Source organism: Doryrhamphus excisus, chromosome 9 (genome assembly GCF_030265055.1).
Source record: "Doryrhamphus excisus isolate RoL2022-K1 chromosome 9, RoL_Dexc_1.0, whole genome shotgun sequence".
Taxonomy (NCBI): Eukaryota; Metazoa; Chordata; class Actinopteri; order Syngnathiformes; family Syngnathidae; genus Doryrhamphus; species Doryrhamphus excisus.
The window spans coordinates 15,060,737-15,079,068 of record NC_080474.1 but is presented as its reverse complement, the minus strand read 5'-3'; the positions used below and the strand labels follow the sequence as shown (position 1 = coordinate 15,079,068).

The window sequence follows — 18,332 nt, the reverse complement described above, 5'->3', positions numbered from 1 at the left end:
GTGTGTTTTTTTTTTTTGCAGCAATCAAAATAGCTCCACTGATGTTTGCCAGACCACGCAGAGTAGTAAGCTTAGCCTCCAGGGTGCAGCGCTTGTGGTTGAACGGTGGCTTTCTCCATCAACAAAACACAGAAATGTCTGCCTTTGTGCTGAAGTGTAGTGCAGCTTAAAAATGAATGTGCTTACATATTACAGCCTTGGAACAGTCACTACTAACATGGGTTTTGACCTGGTTATCTAATCGTGCTGTAACCTGTAAACAAGTCGAGGAGGCAGACATCTGTCAGGAAAAAGAGAGGAGCAGATGTCAAACCTTTAGTGTGTGTATTTATAGGGCTTTTTCCATGAAACCTTCTTCTTTTCCAAACTATATCTCCTTGCAGGATGCTCTCTTGATCAAGAACATGCCGAATGCAAACAAGGTGTATGTCTAAGCATATTCAGTTGGTCCTGCTTGGTTGCATAATACATGCAGGCCTCCATAAAAACACCTCCAGTGTTTTTAAACTACTACAAGCTGATGATAACATGCAAACCGAAAAAAACACTTGTCATTGATTATTCTTTATTTGCAGACATAACAAAGGGGTTATCATCCTTCTATATATATTTTTTTTTATTTTTTTTATTTTATTTTTTCTTTAGATAGACTTTCTTTATTGTCATTGCACAATAACACAGCAGTGAAATTGCCAACGAAATGTCGTTGCCTGACTCCCGTATAATAATAAATAATAAATAATCATGTGGAGAATAAATAGTTACATTACGGTGAAGCTTAAAGTGGACCTACTATGCTTTTTCCACCTTTCTGACCTATAAATGTAGTTAGAATGTTGTATTCTTGTGTTAAACGATGCCAAAGTCTTAGATAATGAGGTTTACGCATTTGGAAGTTAGCCCTGAAAGACAAAAGGCGTGGTAAAACTTCCCCTTTGTGATGTCACAAAGACCTTTTCCTACAATTAGTGGCTCTCCCCGAGTGTTTTTACACACTGGTAGTCATGCAAAACACATTACACCTTGACCAACCACAGCTGAGTGGGCGTGCCTGAAGGCAGAGCCGTGGGTGGAATACATTAAAACGGACCGTTTTTGAGGGAACCGCGAAATCCAAAGAAATACAGCTGACTAGGTGCAGATTCTGGAAGATCTATAAAGCTTTCTGTGATGTTATTGTGTGTTGCTGCTCTATAGGAGTCTACAACTCAGTAAAAAGGGATGAGAAATTAGCATAATAAAGGTAATCGACAGGGTTGGATATGCTGATTTCTCCATAAAACATATTGGCAATGGAAATAATCTGTTCAAGGGTCAAGCTTTCGCTATCATAAAAACTTTATTGACTGTGCACGAAATTTTTTATAGCCATCTGAGGGGCTATTGATTCATTCTCAGCGAGTTTGCTGTCGAAAGAAGAGAAAGCACGACAACTAGCTACTGTGTCACATAAGGCCTATATGCCACAGCTCCTCTACAGGGTTCCACTTTTGAGGTTTGAGTTCCAAACTGAGAAGCTGGCCTCACGTTGTTGTTGCTGTTGAATACGCTCCTGCACCCTGTAATTCTCATGGCTAAACACAGAAAACGGTCCCTCCCATAAAACCAAATGCCAGAGTGATGTTTGCTTTGAAATTCATGTTGCAACCGCCCGACTCTGTCTGTCGTAGCCTGTGACCTTTTTCCGAAGTTCTCATCTATTTGTCTACGAACCTCCGACATAATTTCTTGTCTGCCTGGCACTCACCTATTTATAGCATATTTATAGCAACACAAACACAAGCAAGACTCTTACTTATGTCTAAAATGTCTTAGTAACTATATATATCTATATCTACAATTATGGGTAATATGAGTGTAAAGGTTGACTATAGGGTTGTTATTTCATGTCTAGAGGGCTCTAATAATGTTCATTCATTCATTCAATTTCTGCCGCTTTTCCTCACAAGGGTCGCGGGGGGTGCTGGAGCCTATCCCAGCTGTCTTCGGGCGAGAGGCGGGGTACACCCTGGACTGGTCGCCAGCCAATCACAGGGCACATATAGACAAACAACCATTCACACTCACATTCATACCTATGGACAATTTGGAGTCACCAATTAACCTAGCATGTTTTTGGAATGTGGGAGGAAACCGGAGTACCCGGAGAAAACCCACGCATGCACGGGGAGAACATGCAAACTCCACACAGAGATGGCCGAGGGTGAAGGGTGGAATTGAACCCTGGTCTCCTAGCTGTGAGGTCTGCACGCTAACCACTCATCCGCCGTGCCGCCCTGCTCTAATAATGTTATAAAACCGGAAGATCGGAAACAGCTTTTCTATGCTCTAACTATGAACATTTGATTTGATTAATAAATAAGGTATCCTGCTTCAGCGGAATTCACTTATTTTGGTCCCAAACCAGTAAACCACCATAAACAAGGGATTACTGTATTATATTTTGACAAGACAAGCAAGGTCCAAGTTACATGGTCCCCGGGTTGCGAGGCCGTATTTGTGGATGCTGGATTCAATTAGAATAATCATAAGGCCTTTGGTTTGTTGTTGATGTTGTCTGATGTGCTAATGAAAGCCACTTTGATCTAAAATAAGTCAGGAAGCCGAGGTGCATCCTGAGGTCTGTACTAGGGAGTCAAAACGGTGCTGATGAGGACAGTGGAAAACGATGTAGCGTATGACCACGGCACAATTGTATCGACAATGTGACAAAATAAGAAACAACAATGATTGTCGCTAGCCGCCCTCTTCTGGTCCTTTATGGATTTCAAATTTTCAGGTACCACAAACACAAAAAAAAAAATGGCGAATGCTGTTGCAACACACGGCATAAACATGGTTAGCAGGTTTGGTGCTTTATGACTCTTTGAATTAGTAGGGGTTGCTGCCTGCTAGGGTTGTAAAAAACAAAAAAAAAACATGATCAATTTTATGTGTTGATGTCAAATGATCTTACAGTTGATAGGCTTCAAATCTATCAAAAGCCAGATTGTTTCCAGAGGTCTTGTTTTGTGTGTTTGACTCATCTTGTTAATAAATGAATAGCCGTGTGTCCTTTAATCATTTTAATAGCCATAGTCCTTTAATCAAAGATACTTTCATTTTTCAGTCTTATGACCAATACTACACCAACTTTTATGTCTCTCTGAACAGAACCAATGGTTCTTCAAGGATATGTCATATGACCCCTGTAGTTCTTATCTTTAAAACTCATTCTTAATAATCCCTGTCTTTCTGATGCAAATCAGTTTTTTTCATGTGAATGAGTTTCATGGTCCAAAATGGTTGTGCTCATCTCCCCAGTTGACCGGACGCCTCATATTTGAGTGCAGCTGGACCCTTGATGATTGCAAATAACAATGACGCCATGTGTGCACAGCTGCACCATTAGCATGTCATGTAGCATTTTTTTAAAGCATCTGTACCATTTAATAAGCAGATCTTGGTTCTGATTCAGTTCTTTGTGACCCCCTCTTTTGATTGCCTGCTGTTTTGTAAAGATCGGGGGTTGATATGCGATAGTGTTGTGCACGTGTTAACAAAATGGAGGGAAGGTCAGCGTGCTGTTCATATCAACGCAAATACATTTGTGTGTTGACATTTAAAGTTGACGTAGGATAATATAAATCATTGTGTTCCACTGAGAAAGGATATGGACAGACAGACAGAAGACTGAGGAACTTACACACACACTTTAAAAAAAAAACAACAACTCCAAATGCAGCATGATAAGCTAATACAAGTTTATTTAAGCCCACAAAATTGCCACTTTATCGCATTGCACTGCCATGACATCACAATGGCCTTACACACCCCTGTGACCATTGCACCCTTTAAGTTCCATAAGGAAAAGAAACTAGAACTTGTGTGTACAGTTATTTATGTACCCAGTATTGGGTTCATGTGTTATTCTGATACAATGACAGTGAGTGGTTAGAAATATTGAAAAGCGAATGCTGCAGAAAATGGGGCTTAGTTATTTTTGCAATATTTCATATATATATATATATCAAAAGACAGTTAACAGTTTACACTGATACATATGGAGGATGCCCACAGGGATACATGGTAGTCGTCTACGACCACGCATTCGAATGTATTTCTGTGGGTGGTCTTCTAATTACTGTAATCAATAAGGGCATAAGGAAAGCCGTTCTCGGTTTCAAAGGGTCTTATTTACACCTAAAGGTCTCCTGGCTACTGTTCTCTACAGAAGACATATTCGGTGTAGCTTGTCCAGATTTTGTCCTCGCTGGGGTCATTGCTGGTGTAGGCACAGGTGCCTGTGGAGCTGCAGGCCACCATGTGGAAGCCCACCTCAGTGAGCTTGTCAAAGGCCTGCTCCAGGAAGTTATACTTGAGGTAATAGCGGGATGTGTATCTCTCCGGTGGACGGTCCGGGTCTCGGCTCTCGTTCAAGGTGTCTCCGAACACCTCCTTAGCCAGGGAGGTCTTCCCACACACGGTGATGCGCGCCACTCTTCTGAATTTGGCATCGGTTTGGGTGTCTCGGCCGATGGTGTACGAACCCCGGTAGCCTATGGTGATGTAGCCCGACTTCCTGGAGTCCAGAGACGGTGAGCGCATAGCCGAAATGCCGCTAACTCCTCCCGCGCGTAAAGCCACCTCCGCGCCTGCGGCTGTGGCGCACGGCTGTCCACCTAGTAGCGCGCTCTCTTCGGTGTCGCTTTGGCTGATCTCCTCCGTGATGGAGTTATCCTTGCTGACATGCGGACTCAGCCGCTTGGCAAGCTCCCGAAGCTGGAAGAAGTCCGCCTCCCTCCGCAGTCTGCTCCTCTCCGGGAAGTAGTCCGGTAGGACCAGGTTCAGATCGCGGAGGTAATCGAGGACGTACCGGAACAAGAAGCCGTCTCGATCCAGGAAGAAGCGCCCTTTAGTGTCCCTTGCCAATTCCTTAGGGGTCTTGCGGCTGAACATGTGCCATAGGAGCGAGTCCGGCACAGCCACGAGAGTTTGGAGCCGGGTGACGTACACCTGACCTCCGACGTTCAGCTCGATGATGTCCGGGAAGTGGGAGTCATCGCGTTTGGACGCCTCGGCCAGAGCCATCGTGTCCGCTACGTGTGCTCTGGAGAGTGCAAGCAACACTGACGAGTGGCTGCACACGGTTTATGAAGCGTGGGCTCTCGGGGATGAACTCGGGGGGAGTGCAGTTAACCATTAAACTACTGTAATAGCCTTTAACGACCTGCACTAAAAAAAAAATTAGGCTGGGGTACAAACAATCAAAGATGTATGTGTGCACTAATTGTTGCTTCTTTTAAAGAAAACATGAAAGTTAAAATCAACGTAGGGACAACTTAAATTGGGTAACAGTGACATCTATCGAAAGTATGGTAGAACTGCAAGTCACCTTCATTAGGTACAGCTGTACATTCTACCTAAACTTCAAGCACTGTAACATGGAAACAAACAAGCTGTGAAGTATGTGTATGTACGCTTGTCTGTCTCACTTTACAATAAGGTACATAATATTCGATACTCAATACTTTATTTTTGTGTACCTTATTGTAAAGAGAGACAGTTCTGCCTTGTGAATGTCTATTAGTAAGTGATTATAATGTAATATTCTGTCATTAATTTTCTCTCCCACACTGTCCATGCTTTCTTTTTTCTAGTTTATACATTCTTGTTTTCTCAACTTAACTCCTTTATTTATTCCTATCATTGTAAAAGTTATTTACAAACTTCACTGACAGTCAGAGATCGTATTTTCCTCATTTGAATCATTTGTTTAGGATATTGGCATACAGAAACAAAAATACAAATAATTAACAATTAATAATTATTTCAAAACAATCGGATCCACGCACTGTGGGGCTGCTGATCCAGGTGTTTCTGCTGTACACAAACCGGTGTTGCAACCGGATGGAGCGATCCTGATTAGGAGTTGTCACTCTCTCTCTCGCCCTGGATGCGACCTGTTGTCAACAGAGCCTGTCGTGTTGTAGCGTTCATGCAGCCTTCCGATTATCAGTTGGAGCTCAAACCGGCCTTCACCATACCCAGTACCCGGAGACGTTCACGTGATAGACGTAGCATGATGCCGCTCACTGGACTAACAATGCTGGCCTTTTTTGGGCCTTTATATAGACCTTTAAAACCGATCCTCAAATTATGTAGACACCTGTTGAGTATTATGCAATGTGTATTTGGTCCACTTTTGCACCCGTGTGTAACGAACCATGACATCATTATCTCAACTATCCGAGCATGGAATCAATAATAAGGTATAATTAAAACCCTCCTATAAGTAGAAATACTATGTATACATTTCTATCTCAAAGTTTCTCTTTATTGTCAGTATATATTTACTTGACGTTTGGAAATGGACTGTTTGCAGCTGGCTCATGTTTTTCAACCAACACCATCATCACCTGCTAGCATATGTTACCAATAGAGCTTTAAATCAAGGATGTCCAAACTTTTTCCACCAAACTTTTTTTTTTGATTGAAAAGTCAAAGGATGTCAGGTGCTGCAATGTCATTTTTATAAATTTTTTTATTTTATAAAAATTCATTTTTTAAACATATATTTAATGCCAAAGTTTTTTTCTTTACAGTGTGCCTTTGTGCTGTGCTTTTCCCTTTTTTCAGTTTTTTTAAAGTTTTTATTTATTTATTTTTTATAAAAATGGTCAGACATTTCAATTTGACAATTAATACAAAGACGTATGATTATTTAGAACATGTTTAACTTAAGTTACATTGAAGTACATCACATATTTACACAGGATCAGCGGTTACTCATAATCTATTCATTATTATATTTTGCAAGACAGAACATGTGACAGTCTTACAGGAAGCAGGTGTAAACAAAACAGATGACGTAATTGCACAATTGTTGTATTTTAGACCTTACGTAGATAATGAGTTGATGGCCTGGTTTCACAAGTGAGTTGTCTTTGGAGTTGACGGACAGTTGGACATTCACATCTGGATGTCTGCATGTGGGAAATTCATGAGGAAACGACACAAGCCTTATCTAAAAAAAAAGAAGAAGAAGCTGGCCAAGAATTTGACACCCACTTTGGGAAAGTCTCAGTTGAGCTTCGACGGTAGACAAAAATGTTGATATAGCAAACATTTTTTTATGACCACAATATGACAACATAAAAAAATGTAGTTTATTTGTACAGCAGTGTTGATACTTCATACTCAGGGCAAGTCAACAGTACTTTACAAAAGGCATAGAAAAATAGAACAAAATCAATACATTATAATTACATTAAAACAACATTGAAATAAAAGTAGACATTACAGTTATTACATAAAATGTGATTTAATGATAATAAATATGCTTTTTAAAGGCAAGAATGAATTTATAGACAAAATTATTAAAGGGGCCCTGCTCATTTCTGGGCCACCATTATAAATGTTTAATTGTACTCTAATACCAACTCTCCATCAACAACATGTTCTTGAACTTGGGAGTGTATATGCTGAGTGTGTGTGTTTCGTCCCTACTTATCTAAATTTTTGGCCTAATTTTTCCAATACATTCTACCTTATACAATTCCATGACAATAACATCAATATGAAATTGAAAGCTTGTTGCACAAGTTCCCACTTCCCATCACGTTGACCATGATCATCAGTCACACTGGAAATTTGGTGATGCTGCCCCTCCCAACTGAGGCAGGGTCACCAATAAAAAGAAGCTCCCCTTTCAGACTTTATCATTTCAAGAGAGCACTAAGAGAAAATGATGCTCCGTAAGGTATTGTAGCGCTTTCAAGGTGTGTTTAACAACAAACTTGATGCTTTTGCTGAGTGTGTGTGTGTGTGTGTGTGTCACCCTCATCCAGAGTGTTACTGAGAGTTTTGGAGCCGCCATCCACGGCCTGGGCGCCAGCCAGCTGACAGATGGCGTGATTAGACGGAGCAAGCGGATGATACTGGACAACCTGGGCGTCGGCCTGTTGGGATCTAGGACTGACGTCTTCAAGAAGGCTCTCAATTACAGCCAGGTACTGCACTCTTCATGTTAGGGTTCTAAATGCTGAACAAACACTTGTACCGTCTAATTGGACTCCCTAGTGGAACATAACACACTGTGATAGACATCGGTCACTTCACTGCACAAAGTACACTCACTGGAAGCTTTGTTAGGCACACTAGAACAAAAATATTTTTTAATAACAAATTATACCAAAAGAGGACCTATGATGGTCATTTTTCAACCCTTTGTATTGAGTTGTAGTCTCCTATAGAGCAGCTACACACAATAACCTGCCAGAACGGTCTGTTTTAATTTATTCCACCCACAGCCCGTCTGCCCCTCTGTGACATCACAAAATAATTGTTGTTTACCACGCCTTTTCAAACTGAGCGTTTGAGCCACCCCCAAACTTCTTTCAGGGCTCACTTCCAAATGCGCAAACCTCATCAACTGAAATTTTGGCATCATTTAACATGAGAATACAACATTCTAATTACATTTATAGGTCATAAAAGTGGGAAAAGCATCACAAGTCCCCTTTAAGTATAAACAGACTGTCCACAACACCATTTAAGCCTACACAATGCAATATTTATCAAATCAACATATAATAATGTTCAATTTTTTAATTAACAAGTGCTGTGATGTTCATGGTAGGTGAGTAACATGAGCAACACAAGTTGCTCATTAAGATGAAAACAAAAAATCGCTTTGGTTAAAACATTTTTTTTGCAATATATTATTGTATTTATCAGAATTTATTCATTTTTAAATATTTTTTAGGATTATTTTTGTGAAGTTAGAATTTCAATTTTTAAATCAGACACTTTTGGTGTAAGAAATATTTGTGTAAAATTATTTAATTTATGAATGTAAATATATATATCACACACACACACACACATATATTTGAAAATATGACCTAACTTTATTTGTAAAAAAAAAAACCTCAACTTTTCTCAATTGCTTGTACAAGGCTTTATTATGTCACTTGTGCAAACATCATTTTTTGGCCTGTAAGTGACTCAAACCCCAAACTTGTCTAATTCCAGTCGTTCCAGTCAGAGGAGAAGAGCAGCGTCTGGGGAAAATCCGATGTTACTTTGCCTCCGCACTTTGCTGCTTTTGTCAACGGCGTGGCGGTAAGCTGGGTCACATGACAGCACTAAAAAGTAAACGGTGACATGTAACATCTTGTTTTCTGACACCCTCCCTCGCTCAGGTTCACGCCATGGACTTTGATGACACATGGTACCCGGCGACTCACCCTTCGGGGGCTGTGCTTCCCGCACTGCTAGCCTTGGCGGAGGTCAAGCCCAGACGGCCCTCTGGACTGGACTTGCTGGTGGCTTTCAATGTTGGCATTGAAGTGCAGGGCAGACTTATGAGGTTCTCCAGGGAGGCCTTTGACATTCCGAAAAGGTACGCTAGACACTTCCATTGGGAACACAACTCTTGGGTGCAAATTAATAGGTTCACAATCTAGAACTATAGATTACAACCAAACCCCTTACTTAGTTTAGACATCAGCGCACGTGTATAATGAAATGTCTCCTGAATGTGTGTGTGTGTGACTTCTTTTAAGATTCCACCCCCCCAGTGTGGTTGGCGTCATGGGCAGCGCAGCGGCCTCGGCCAAGCTTTTGGGTTTATCATTACAACAGTGTACACACGCTCTGGCCATTGCGGCCTGCTCGGCGGGGGCACCGCTCGCCAACGCTGCCACCCAGACCAAACCTCTGCACATGGGCTACGCCGCCCAGAGGGGCTTGGAAGCGGCTCGCCTCGCCCAGATGGGCTTGGAGGGCAACCCGGCTATCCTGGATGTGGCGCATGGATTTGGGGTGTACTACGAGGACTACAGTCCTTCAGCTATGGTTCCCCCTGGTGTCAGTGGCTCAGGTTGGATCCTGGAAGAACAGGATGTGGCGTTTAAGCGCATGCCTGCTCATTTGGGAATGCACTGGGTTGTCGATGCAGTGGTGGCGGCCCGTGCTAACTTGGAAAGAACCACAGGTCAACACTTTGACGTGGGCCGGATAAGGCGCATCATTCTGCGAGTTCCATCTTCCAAGTACATCAACTGTCCCTTTCCCAATACGGAGCACCAGGCTAGGCATTCCTTCCAGTTTAATGCTTGCTCTGCCCTCCTGGATGCCAGTGTGTCGGTCTCCTCCTTCAGCGAAGCTCAAATGGAGCGACCACTTCTGAAGGAGCTCCTGGGCAAATTAGAGGTGGAAATTCCACGGGACAACCAAGCCAGCTTTGACAAGATGTACAGTGAAGTTGTGATCGAGACCCATCAGGGGGAAACCTTCTCTGCCAGGTGTGATACCTTTTACGGGCACTGGAGGAAACCACTGAGCCAGGAGGACCTGGCGGAGAAGTTCATGGCCAACGCTTCCACTGTGTTAAGCTCAGAGGGAGTAGAGGGAGTGATGGATACCATAAGAAACATGGAAATGGAGAGACAATGCACATCCTTACATTCATACATGCGAATGACGAGTGATGAACATGACCAACAATGTCGCTCAAGGGTGTTCCAAAGTGGATAAGGCCAGTCATGCAAACCCATTTGAATATTGCTGCTTTTTGCTGCATTTTGTAAAATTATTTTATATTGAAAAAAAAAATCAATTTGTTTTGTATAAAAATAAAATGTAATCATGAATGATATGTACCATAAAGTCATTTTTGTCTACATAAAAAGCATCTTTGCAAATTTTGTTGTGTTGTCATGAAATAAGAAAACGTACATAAAAGCAGTTGTGTAACATCTTAATCACAACTGAACTTAACTTATATACCTTTCTTGCAATTTCTCTTTATAACAACAACAGTAAAGGCGGGGGACATTCATAGCCGACCTGACGTGACCCTGATCAATGCTGCAATTACGTTCAGGCGCCAGACAGGGGCACCATTGTTATGCATTCGGTTGACAAAGGTGGAGAAGCTGTCAGAGATTTTCTACGGGAAGATGGCCGTTGTACACTGTCCTTTTCGGAAGTACCTAATTCTATAGTGTAGTAGTTCATCAAATTACATCAGTGCTATGTGTTAAATTAGTGTTATGCTTGATAACATTTAATTGTTTAACTATAGTTGTTGTATCTGACTGAATAATTAATTGACGTGACGACCCGGAAAAGTAAGCCCATTCTGATCGCTATCTTCACTTCGAGAATATTTCTGACTACATAGCTAAGCCCAATTAACAACGAGGATGCCAGCGATAGAAGATTCTTACGGTGTGTTTTAATTCAACACATTATTTTAGTTCGTCATTGTCATGTTTTATTTATATCTGATACAGTTGTATTACATAAATCTCGTTGGAGCGACTCTCTTTGGGCATAACACGCGCTCCACAGCTAGTGGAACTAGCAGCTAGCTAGCTAGCTAACCGTCTATATGGTGTAACGTTCATCCATGGTAAACATCGCTTTAACTTTTTAAATTCTTTTAAGGCACTGGCGATGTTGTGGACACCATTTGCAGGCTAAATCCAGATCTGTTAGCCGAATCAGTGAGTATGCAAAACACCAGACGTATTCATACATGTATTCTTACAGCAATGTGAATATAAGCGTTTTCTCCTGAACAGGAGGCACTTGTGCATTCTATGATGTTACTTATCTTCACAGTGTCAACACATTTTGAGTTATCTCCGGGGACAGACCAGAGGAGTGGATTCAGCAGAGGTTTTTGACGTGAGTAGGCATTTGAAGGAGTATTAGATATGTTTACTTTATTATTGTGCAATGTCCAGATATTTCAGAAAGCTGGAGTCACACTTGAATGCGAATCTTTACAGAGCATCATCAGATTCCTCTTATTAACGTTCAGGTATGCCATGTAACCATGATGTACATCAATGTGGTTACACAGCTACTGTAAACATAAAGTACCACAGTGTTTTTTTTTTTATTCCAGGTCTGCTGGGAAGAGCAAACTCTCTGCAGATGACCTTATGTCAAGGCTGGAAGAAAGCAGCAACAAGTGGTCCAAAGCATCGCTGCAGGTTTGTAAAGTTAAATGTCCATAAAAACATCAAATAAAATGTTTATTACAGTATCTTGTCTTTGCATAGGTGCTTCACAGCTTATGGAGTGAGCATGGAGAATCGGTGCAAGTCCAGCAGTCCGTGCAGGACATGCTCAGCGTCGGTCAGGTGAAAAACGGAATAGGTCGGCCTCATGCATTTGACTGGACACAGCTGCACGTTAACATTGCTTTTCCTTGCTGCAGCTAGTAGACATGCAGTGGAAGCTGGGCCTGGCAGTGAGCTCTGACACCTGCCGCTCTCTCAACTCGCCCTTTGTGACCATCCTGCTGAAGATCGCAGAGCCTTCGGGACAGATCAGTCAAAAGGCTTTTGAGATGACCGTACCGCAGTTTCAGGTCTGCATCAATTGCTATTGCCGGTCCGTTAATAGATATTGTGAATGATGACTTAACTCTTTCTTCTTTACAGAACTTTCACAAGCAGATGAAGGAGGTTGTGGCTGCTATGGATACTGTCTGATGCTTCATGAAGCTCCTATTTTTGTGCTTTTATGATTCATGGAATGAAGATCACAGGAAATTCCATAAGAGATTTACTTTTTTTGCTACAATAGTTCACAAAAAGTGAATACACCCCTCACAATATGTAACTATTACCTACAATGCTGCCCTGTGCTTACTATCCTTTAATCCATTTACTATGCCGCTTATCCTCAGTAGGGTCGCAGGGGTATGCTGGAGCCTATCCCAGCTGTCTTTGGGCAAAAGCGGGGTACACCCTGGACTGGTCGCCAGCCAATCGCAGGGCACACAAACAACCATTCACACTCACATCCATACCTGTGGCCAATTAACCTAACATGTATGTCTTTGGAATGTGGGAGGAAACCCACAGACGCATGGGGAGAACATGCAAACTTCACACAGATATCACACAGAAACACACTATGTGCAAATATATTTCCACTTTCCTAAAACAAACGTATGTCATTTTCCAAAGTTAAACTATATAAAATAGAGTCTTATAGTGGGAGAGCAGCCGGTTTGCTTTGCTCCACTCAACTGATAAGGTTGCATATGGAGCAGCTGCTATTTTTAGGGAACCTTGTTGGATTCATGACCTCTGTTAGATGGAATCCATTCCTCTTGTTAAAATGTTGATATTTTAAATGGAGGAGAGAACACTGTAAAGTAGGGGTGTCTAAAAGAAAGTTGGCAACACAAAACGGTTAAACAGAGCAACAGATTTTTCCAGCTAATTTCCTGATAGCCGGACTTTAGTTTTGTTAAGTAAAGTTGCAGCATTTTTGCAGCATGTGTTTGTTTTTGGCTCTGTAACATTTATTCATTCATTTTGTATAGCACTTGACCTCATCGGGGTTGCAGGGTTATGCTAGAGCCTATTACAGCTGACTTTGAGTGAGAGGCGGGGTACACACAAGACTGGTTGCCAGCCAATCGCAGGGCCTTGCAGTAGTTATGTCATTACAGTTTGTAATTTACAGCACTTTCTTCTTGCATGTGTTTTAAAGTGTTGGTCGGTTTTGGTTTTGGATAATTTCTATGTTTGGATGTTGCTGCACGTTTGTTCCCGTCGGCCACCTTACGTGGCACATTGTAGAAATTACCTAAAATATACAAAAAAGTGTCTTTTAAGAAAAGTACAAAATGTAATTTATGAAAATTGACCCTGCAACCTTTGTTTTTTCAGTATGTGGCCCCCAAAGTGGAAAATGTTGGGATATTTCTGCTCTAAACCATTGAACAATCCAGGCCAGGCAAAGTATACGTAGGTCTAAATGTGTCTTGTCTGTAGACTTTACATTAAACATTACAATAAATATGTTTTATTTCCGAAATTGTTGTTTCGGCAAAATTATTAGTTTACTTGGCGTGATATCGTAAACGCGTATCGACCATCACTTGCTGTCACGTTTCTGCACAGGCCCCGCCCCTCAGCGAACACATGTGCCGTGTGCTGGGCGGGGTCGAGGACAGAGACACATGGAGGGCTCCGCCTCTCTCCTCCAGACAAGACGCCAGTGTGGAAGAAAGGGAAAGGAAAGAAAGACGACAGTAAAGCCTTAATAATTAGGATTTTTTTGAAGCAGAATAGATATGTGGCCATTGCGTGGCTCTGTGCGTGCGGACCCGGATGTTGGACTTGTGGACGTGATGTGCTCCTGGAGGCAGTAAAGCGCGTCAAGGCAGTGTTGTGTTTACATTGGGAGCCACGTTTTGTGTAGCGCGGGACACACAACACATGCAAGGGAATCTAATGATACAACTTACCTTTTTAGCCGACTACTGCATGACACACAAAGGCCTGCACACTTACCACATTTGCGCCTATCGGGGAGTGGCAGCAACATTCTTTTAAACAACTTTTTTTTTTAAGCTGTCCAACATGGAACCCCCCCAGGGCGAGAAGGACAAACGCTTCGCCCTCACCTACATTGGCTGGTCGACCCTGGACCGCCGCACCACGTTGCCCATGTTGCCGTGGCTGGTGGCCGAGATCCGGCGAAGGAGCGAGAGGGGCGACTGTGGCCCCGCCATGCAACCCCGTGAGGTGCAGCTCGTCCTGCACAGCCACTTACTCCGCTGCGTGCCCTGCTCATCCTCCTCCTCTTCCTCTTCTTCCAACAACTACTCGGTGTTCATCTTCGAGCACAAGGCGCAGCACATCTCACGTTTCCTGCACAACAGCAATGACCTCACCTACTTTGCCTACCTGCTGCGGGCCCACCCTGACAACCCCGAGGGCGAGATGTCCTGTCACGTGTTCAAGGCCGGAGACCCCAACCAGGTACAACACTAGCAGTGGTGCACACAATTGCACATGTATTGCATTCGTCCTAAATATGTCTTAAAGGTCAGTTACTGCATCAAAGCATACCATAGCAACCCCTTGAATCCATACAACTACACCATCTAGTGGCTGTGACCATCATAATGGAGGACATCAGAGTTGTCATTATAAGATACCATACCACCAATATTATTATTCATTCATTCATTCATTTTCTACCGCTTATCCTCACGAGGGTCACGGGATGTGCTGGAGCCTATCCCAGCTGTCTTTGGGCAAGAGGCGGGGTACACCCTGGACCGGTGGCCAGCCAATCACAGGACACATATAGACAAACAACCATTCACACTCACATTCATACCTATGGACAATTTGGAGTCGCCAATTAACCTAGCATGTTTTTGGAATGTGGGAGGAAACCGGAGTAACCGGAGAAAACCCACGCATGCACGGGGAGAACATGCAAACTCCACACAGAGATGGCCGAGGGTGGAATTGAACCCTGGTCTCCTAGCTTTGAGGTCAGCGCGCTAACCACTCGCCCGCCGTGCCGCCTCCAATATTATTAAATACTTAAAATTGTTTTTAACACAAATTTACATGTGAAATTTGGTATACTAACCACACATGGGATGTAGAGTAAATTGATAGCAATAATGAAAACAATTTTTAAAATGTAACAATGGTTAATGCTTCACAGACTGTTATGGAAACAAAAACAATAGGGAAGTGCACATTAGTCTATTTATTGTCAAGAAATGGTATTTGGGATTACTTGGAAACAATGGTGAGAAATTCCCCAAAACGAAAAAACCGAGGGTTGGAGTGCTGGTTAATACATCACCGCAAATCATAGCAATCTCTGAGCACAGTTTGACAATGTGCTTGAGAAGAGTTGGGTACCCATATTGAACAAGAAATTTCGATGTAGAAGTATGACAAACCTTAATATGTATAATGTAGCATTCTGTAAATGGGTCATTCCATGTCATTTGAACCAAAGGACGGGACATTTCCCTCCCACGCCCCCTCAGATTTTGTTATAATTCAAGTAAAATACTCTCTATAGCATATAAACCAGGAATAAAATATAATTGTTTCAAAACTTCTAATTATTAAGGATGTAAAGATTGCTTAACCCTTGTTTTCTCTCAAACTATTATTGCCAAACTTTGCTCCTTCGGGTAGTTTTTCATGCAAAATGCAAATGCCTTATTTTTGTTCCCCCAAATCTTAGGTGTCCCTGAACCGATTTTTTTCAAGATTTGCATGCTATGTTCTTTGGTACCTCTAGAATGTAAGATACATAAATCAGTAATGCACATGCATTCGGTCCCCTTGGTCATTGGCCAAAATATCTGCATATCCTGCCATAAGAAGGCCCCCCTACTAGTGTCGTCACACAACCCAGTGGGGAAGACCTACATGACCGAGAGCCACTTCCAGTGCCAGAAACAGATTTATGTGAATCACAGCAAAATCCGAGAGTGTCGGGCTCCACCCATTGGTTGATTTGACATGGAATGGTGGGTAAATGATGAGAATAACGTTGGTTAGTACATCACAAACAATTATAGCAGCCCATGATAGTTATTAGGTTGAACGCTTTGTGAATTCCAGTCGAGAGTGACAGATTCATCTTACACAGCACACAAATTTTGTTCTTCAACATTTAGCATGCAAACAACATGCATTTTAATGCTTTTAATACATTAGCATAATTTCATGTTGACACTGAGGACTGCTCAGTCTCAACCATTCAATCTGATTATTAAAATTCTAATACTCTCTAAAGAGTTAGTTACTCACAGGTTGTGAGGGTGCTTGTTTTATGTTTTTTGTGTGTTTTTTTTTCATTTTTAGAATGACCCTGACTCTTAGTAAACACAAAGATCCTTGATGTGACAACTGTGCCATTGAACCTGCCTTTGCAATCACATACTGTAGATTATTGGTGGTTCTAAATGTGTTTTGGCATTAAGTACTGTATTTAGGCCACCAGCTGATGATGATGATGATGAAGCTAGCGAGAGAGCACACTGGAATTTGGAGGGGGAAAGTTAATCCAGTTCTGCGCTTTTTTTCCCCCTCTGCGGTATACGAAACACAATAAATCAAGGGTGTCCAAACTTTTTCCAGCGAGGGCCGCATACTGAATAATGAAATGATGCAAGCACCACTTGGGTATTTTGTTAAGCAACATAGCTATCATGATAAGCTATATTTCAAGAAAAAAAGCCTTGTGATACAGGTGAAAAAGCATATTATTATCATGAATGCTGCTATTTGCTTTATTCTCCCCATTTTTGCTGTTGTATTTTTACATTTAGAAAATATTTCAACTTTCTTCTTAAACTATCTTTGCAAATTTATTTATTATTTTGTATTAATAAAAATAATATTTATAATATATAATATTATATATATATAATATTTATTATTATTTTAAGCAGTATGGTTCAGTTCTTGGCATTTGCCTCATTTTGCCCCACTTAAACGCTTATACTAAAATGATGATACTTGTGAACACACTTTGGCTAATAATTAGAATCCATGTTTCCACCAAAATATCTGGAACTGGTGTTTCGATACAGCGACTGTACCATTTGCTTGTATAGGGTGGAGCTAGCTGTCTGTTGATTGGTCAGCAGGGAATTGTCCCATTGACATAAAAACATGGCGTGAACGATGATGTGAGAAATTTACCTAGATTTTTAGAATGTTTTTGGACACTTTACATTTGTCTTTGTTCAACAATGAATCAGTGAGCAATATATTGTATTGCTGCTATGATGTGATGCGATGCTAGTACTTCAGTATTTCAGTCATAAACCAAACCGAAATGAGCAGTACATCCTGGGTGAAATGTGGCTTTAGTAGAACTGTAGTGCTATTATTATTATTATTTTACTTTTTGGGCAGTCCAGGAATCTTGCTTTTTTTGTTCTCCTGTATCCCACTTGAATTTCTCCTATCATTCCATAGCTCTGCTGTCAGAGGGGCCTCGAATGTACCTCATCTTGACTTATTACGCAATCGAAACTGGTTTGGCAGTCTGCAAGCGAGCAACATGTGCAGGACGGCCCTTGTGGAATGCACTTCTTCTACTACCCTTACCAAGCAAGTGATGACTTTCCTGTTTGTGTCGTTTGGGACAACGTGTTATTTTAAACGGTGACAAGCACAATTTCAAAGCTATTATTAGCTGTAAACGTGACATGGGAACTGTTTACCGCAGAGAGATCCTCATCATGGATTGCAGGGCAGTTGGTAATGGAGATCATTAGAAGATAAGAACACTGGGGGTGGGGTGGGGCAGGAGACATACTGTACATTTTAACTGGAGAGGAATATGAGTACTGTATCTCTTGTTTGACAGGTTAGTTGCTTGCTTGACTTGAAATGCAAGCTCATTCAAGGCTTTGTTGTTGTGGGACTTTTAAAGTTACATATTAACCCAAAAGGCCTTTTGTGCAATCATTTCTGTATTACAAAGGTGCACTAGAATATTCAATTATGGTGCACACATGAAGCAGCTTTCAGAGT

The 18,332-nt window shown here is 41.7% G+C and overlaps 4 protein-coding genes across 7 annotated transcripts in view; 3 read left to right on the top strand and 1 right to left on the bottom strand.

Annotated features, from left to right (window-relative positions):
- Positions 1-3,246: 3,246 nt before the first annotated feature.
- On the bottom strand, positions 3,247-5,112 carry kctd12.1 (potassium channel tetramerisation domain containing 12.1). The gene has a single exon (XM_058082087.1). The coding sequence runs from the start codon at positions 5,068-5,070 to the stop codon at positions 4,198-4,200; it is 873 nt and encodes a 290-aa protein (XP_057938070.1). The 5' UTR covers positions 5,071-5,112; the 3' UTR covers positions 3,247-4,197.
- Positions 5,113-7,722: 2,610 nt separating this feature from the next.
- On the top strand, positions 7,723-10,546 carry acod1 (aconitate decarboxylase 1). The gene is made up of 5 exons (XM_058082086.1): positions 7,723-7,741; positions 7,830-7,991; positions 9,016-9,105; positions 9,186-9,385; positions 9,549-10,546. Exons 1-5 carry the CDS (start codon positions 7,727-7,729, stop codon positions 10,519-10,521), a joined length of 1,440 nt encoding a protein of 479 aa, XP_057938069.1. The 5' UTR covers positions 7,723-7,726; the 3' UTR covers positions 10,522-10,546.
- Positions 10,547-10,928: 382 nt separating this feature from the next.
- Positions 10,929-12,562, top strand: commd6 (COMM domain containing 6). Of its 2 annotated transcripts, none has more exons than XM_058082418.1 (8): positions 10,929-11,217; positions 11,437-11,495; positions 11,614-11,679; positions 11,739-11,815; positions 11,903-11,990; positions 12,060-12,140; positions 12,218-12,370; positions 12,444-12,562. In XM_058082418.1, exons 1-8 carry the CDS (start codon positions 11,193-11,195, stop codon positions 12,492-12,494), a joined length of 600 nt encoding a protein of 199 aa, XP_057938401.1. In that variant the 5' UTR covers positions 10,929-11,192; the 3' UTR covers positions 12,495-12,562. The 2 variants fall into 2 exon arrangements, with proteins under 2 accessions (XP_057938401.1, XP_057938402.1); XM_058082419.1 differs by having other exon boundaries at positions 10,932-11,117.
- Positions 12,563-12,714: 152 nt separating this feature from the next.
- tbc1d4 (TBC1 domain family, member 4) overlaps positions 12,715-18,332 on the top strand; it is a 31,713-nt gene continuing 26,095 nt past the window's right edge. For all 3 annotated transcript variants that reach the window (XM_058082416.1, XM_058082417.1, XM_058082415.1), the window contains exon 1: positions 12,715-14,783. In XM_058082416.1, coding sequence (XP_057938399.1) covers positions 14,382-14,783 — 402 coding nt within the window. In that variant the 5' untranslated portion in view covers positions 12,715-14,381. The remainder of the gene's footprint in view (positions 14,784-18,332) is intronic.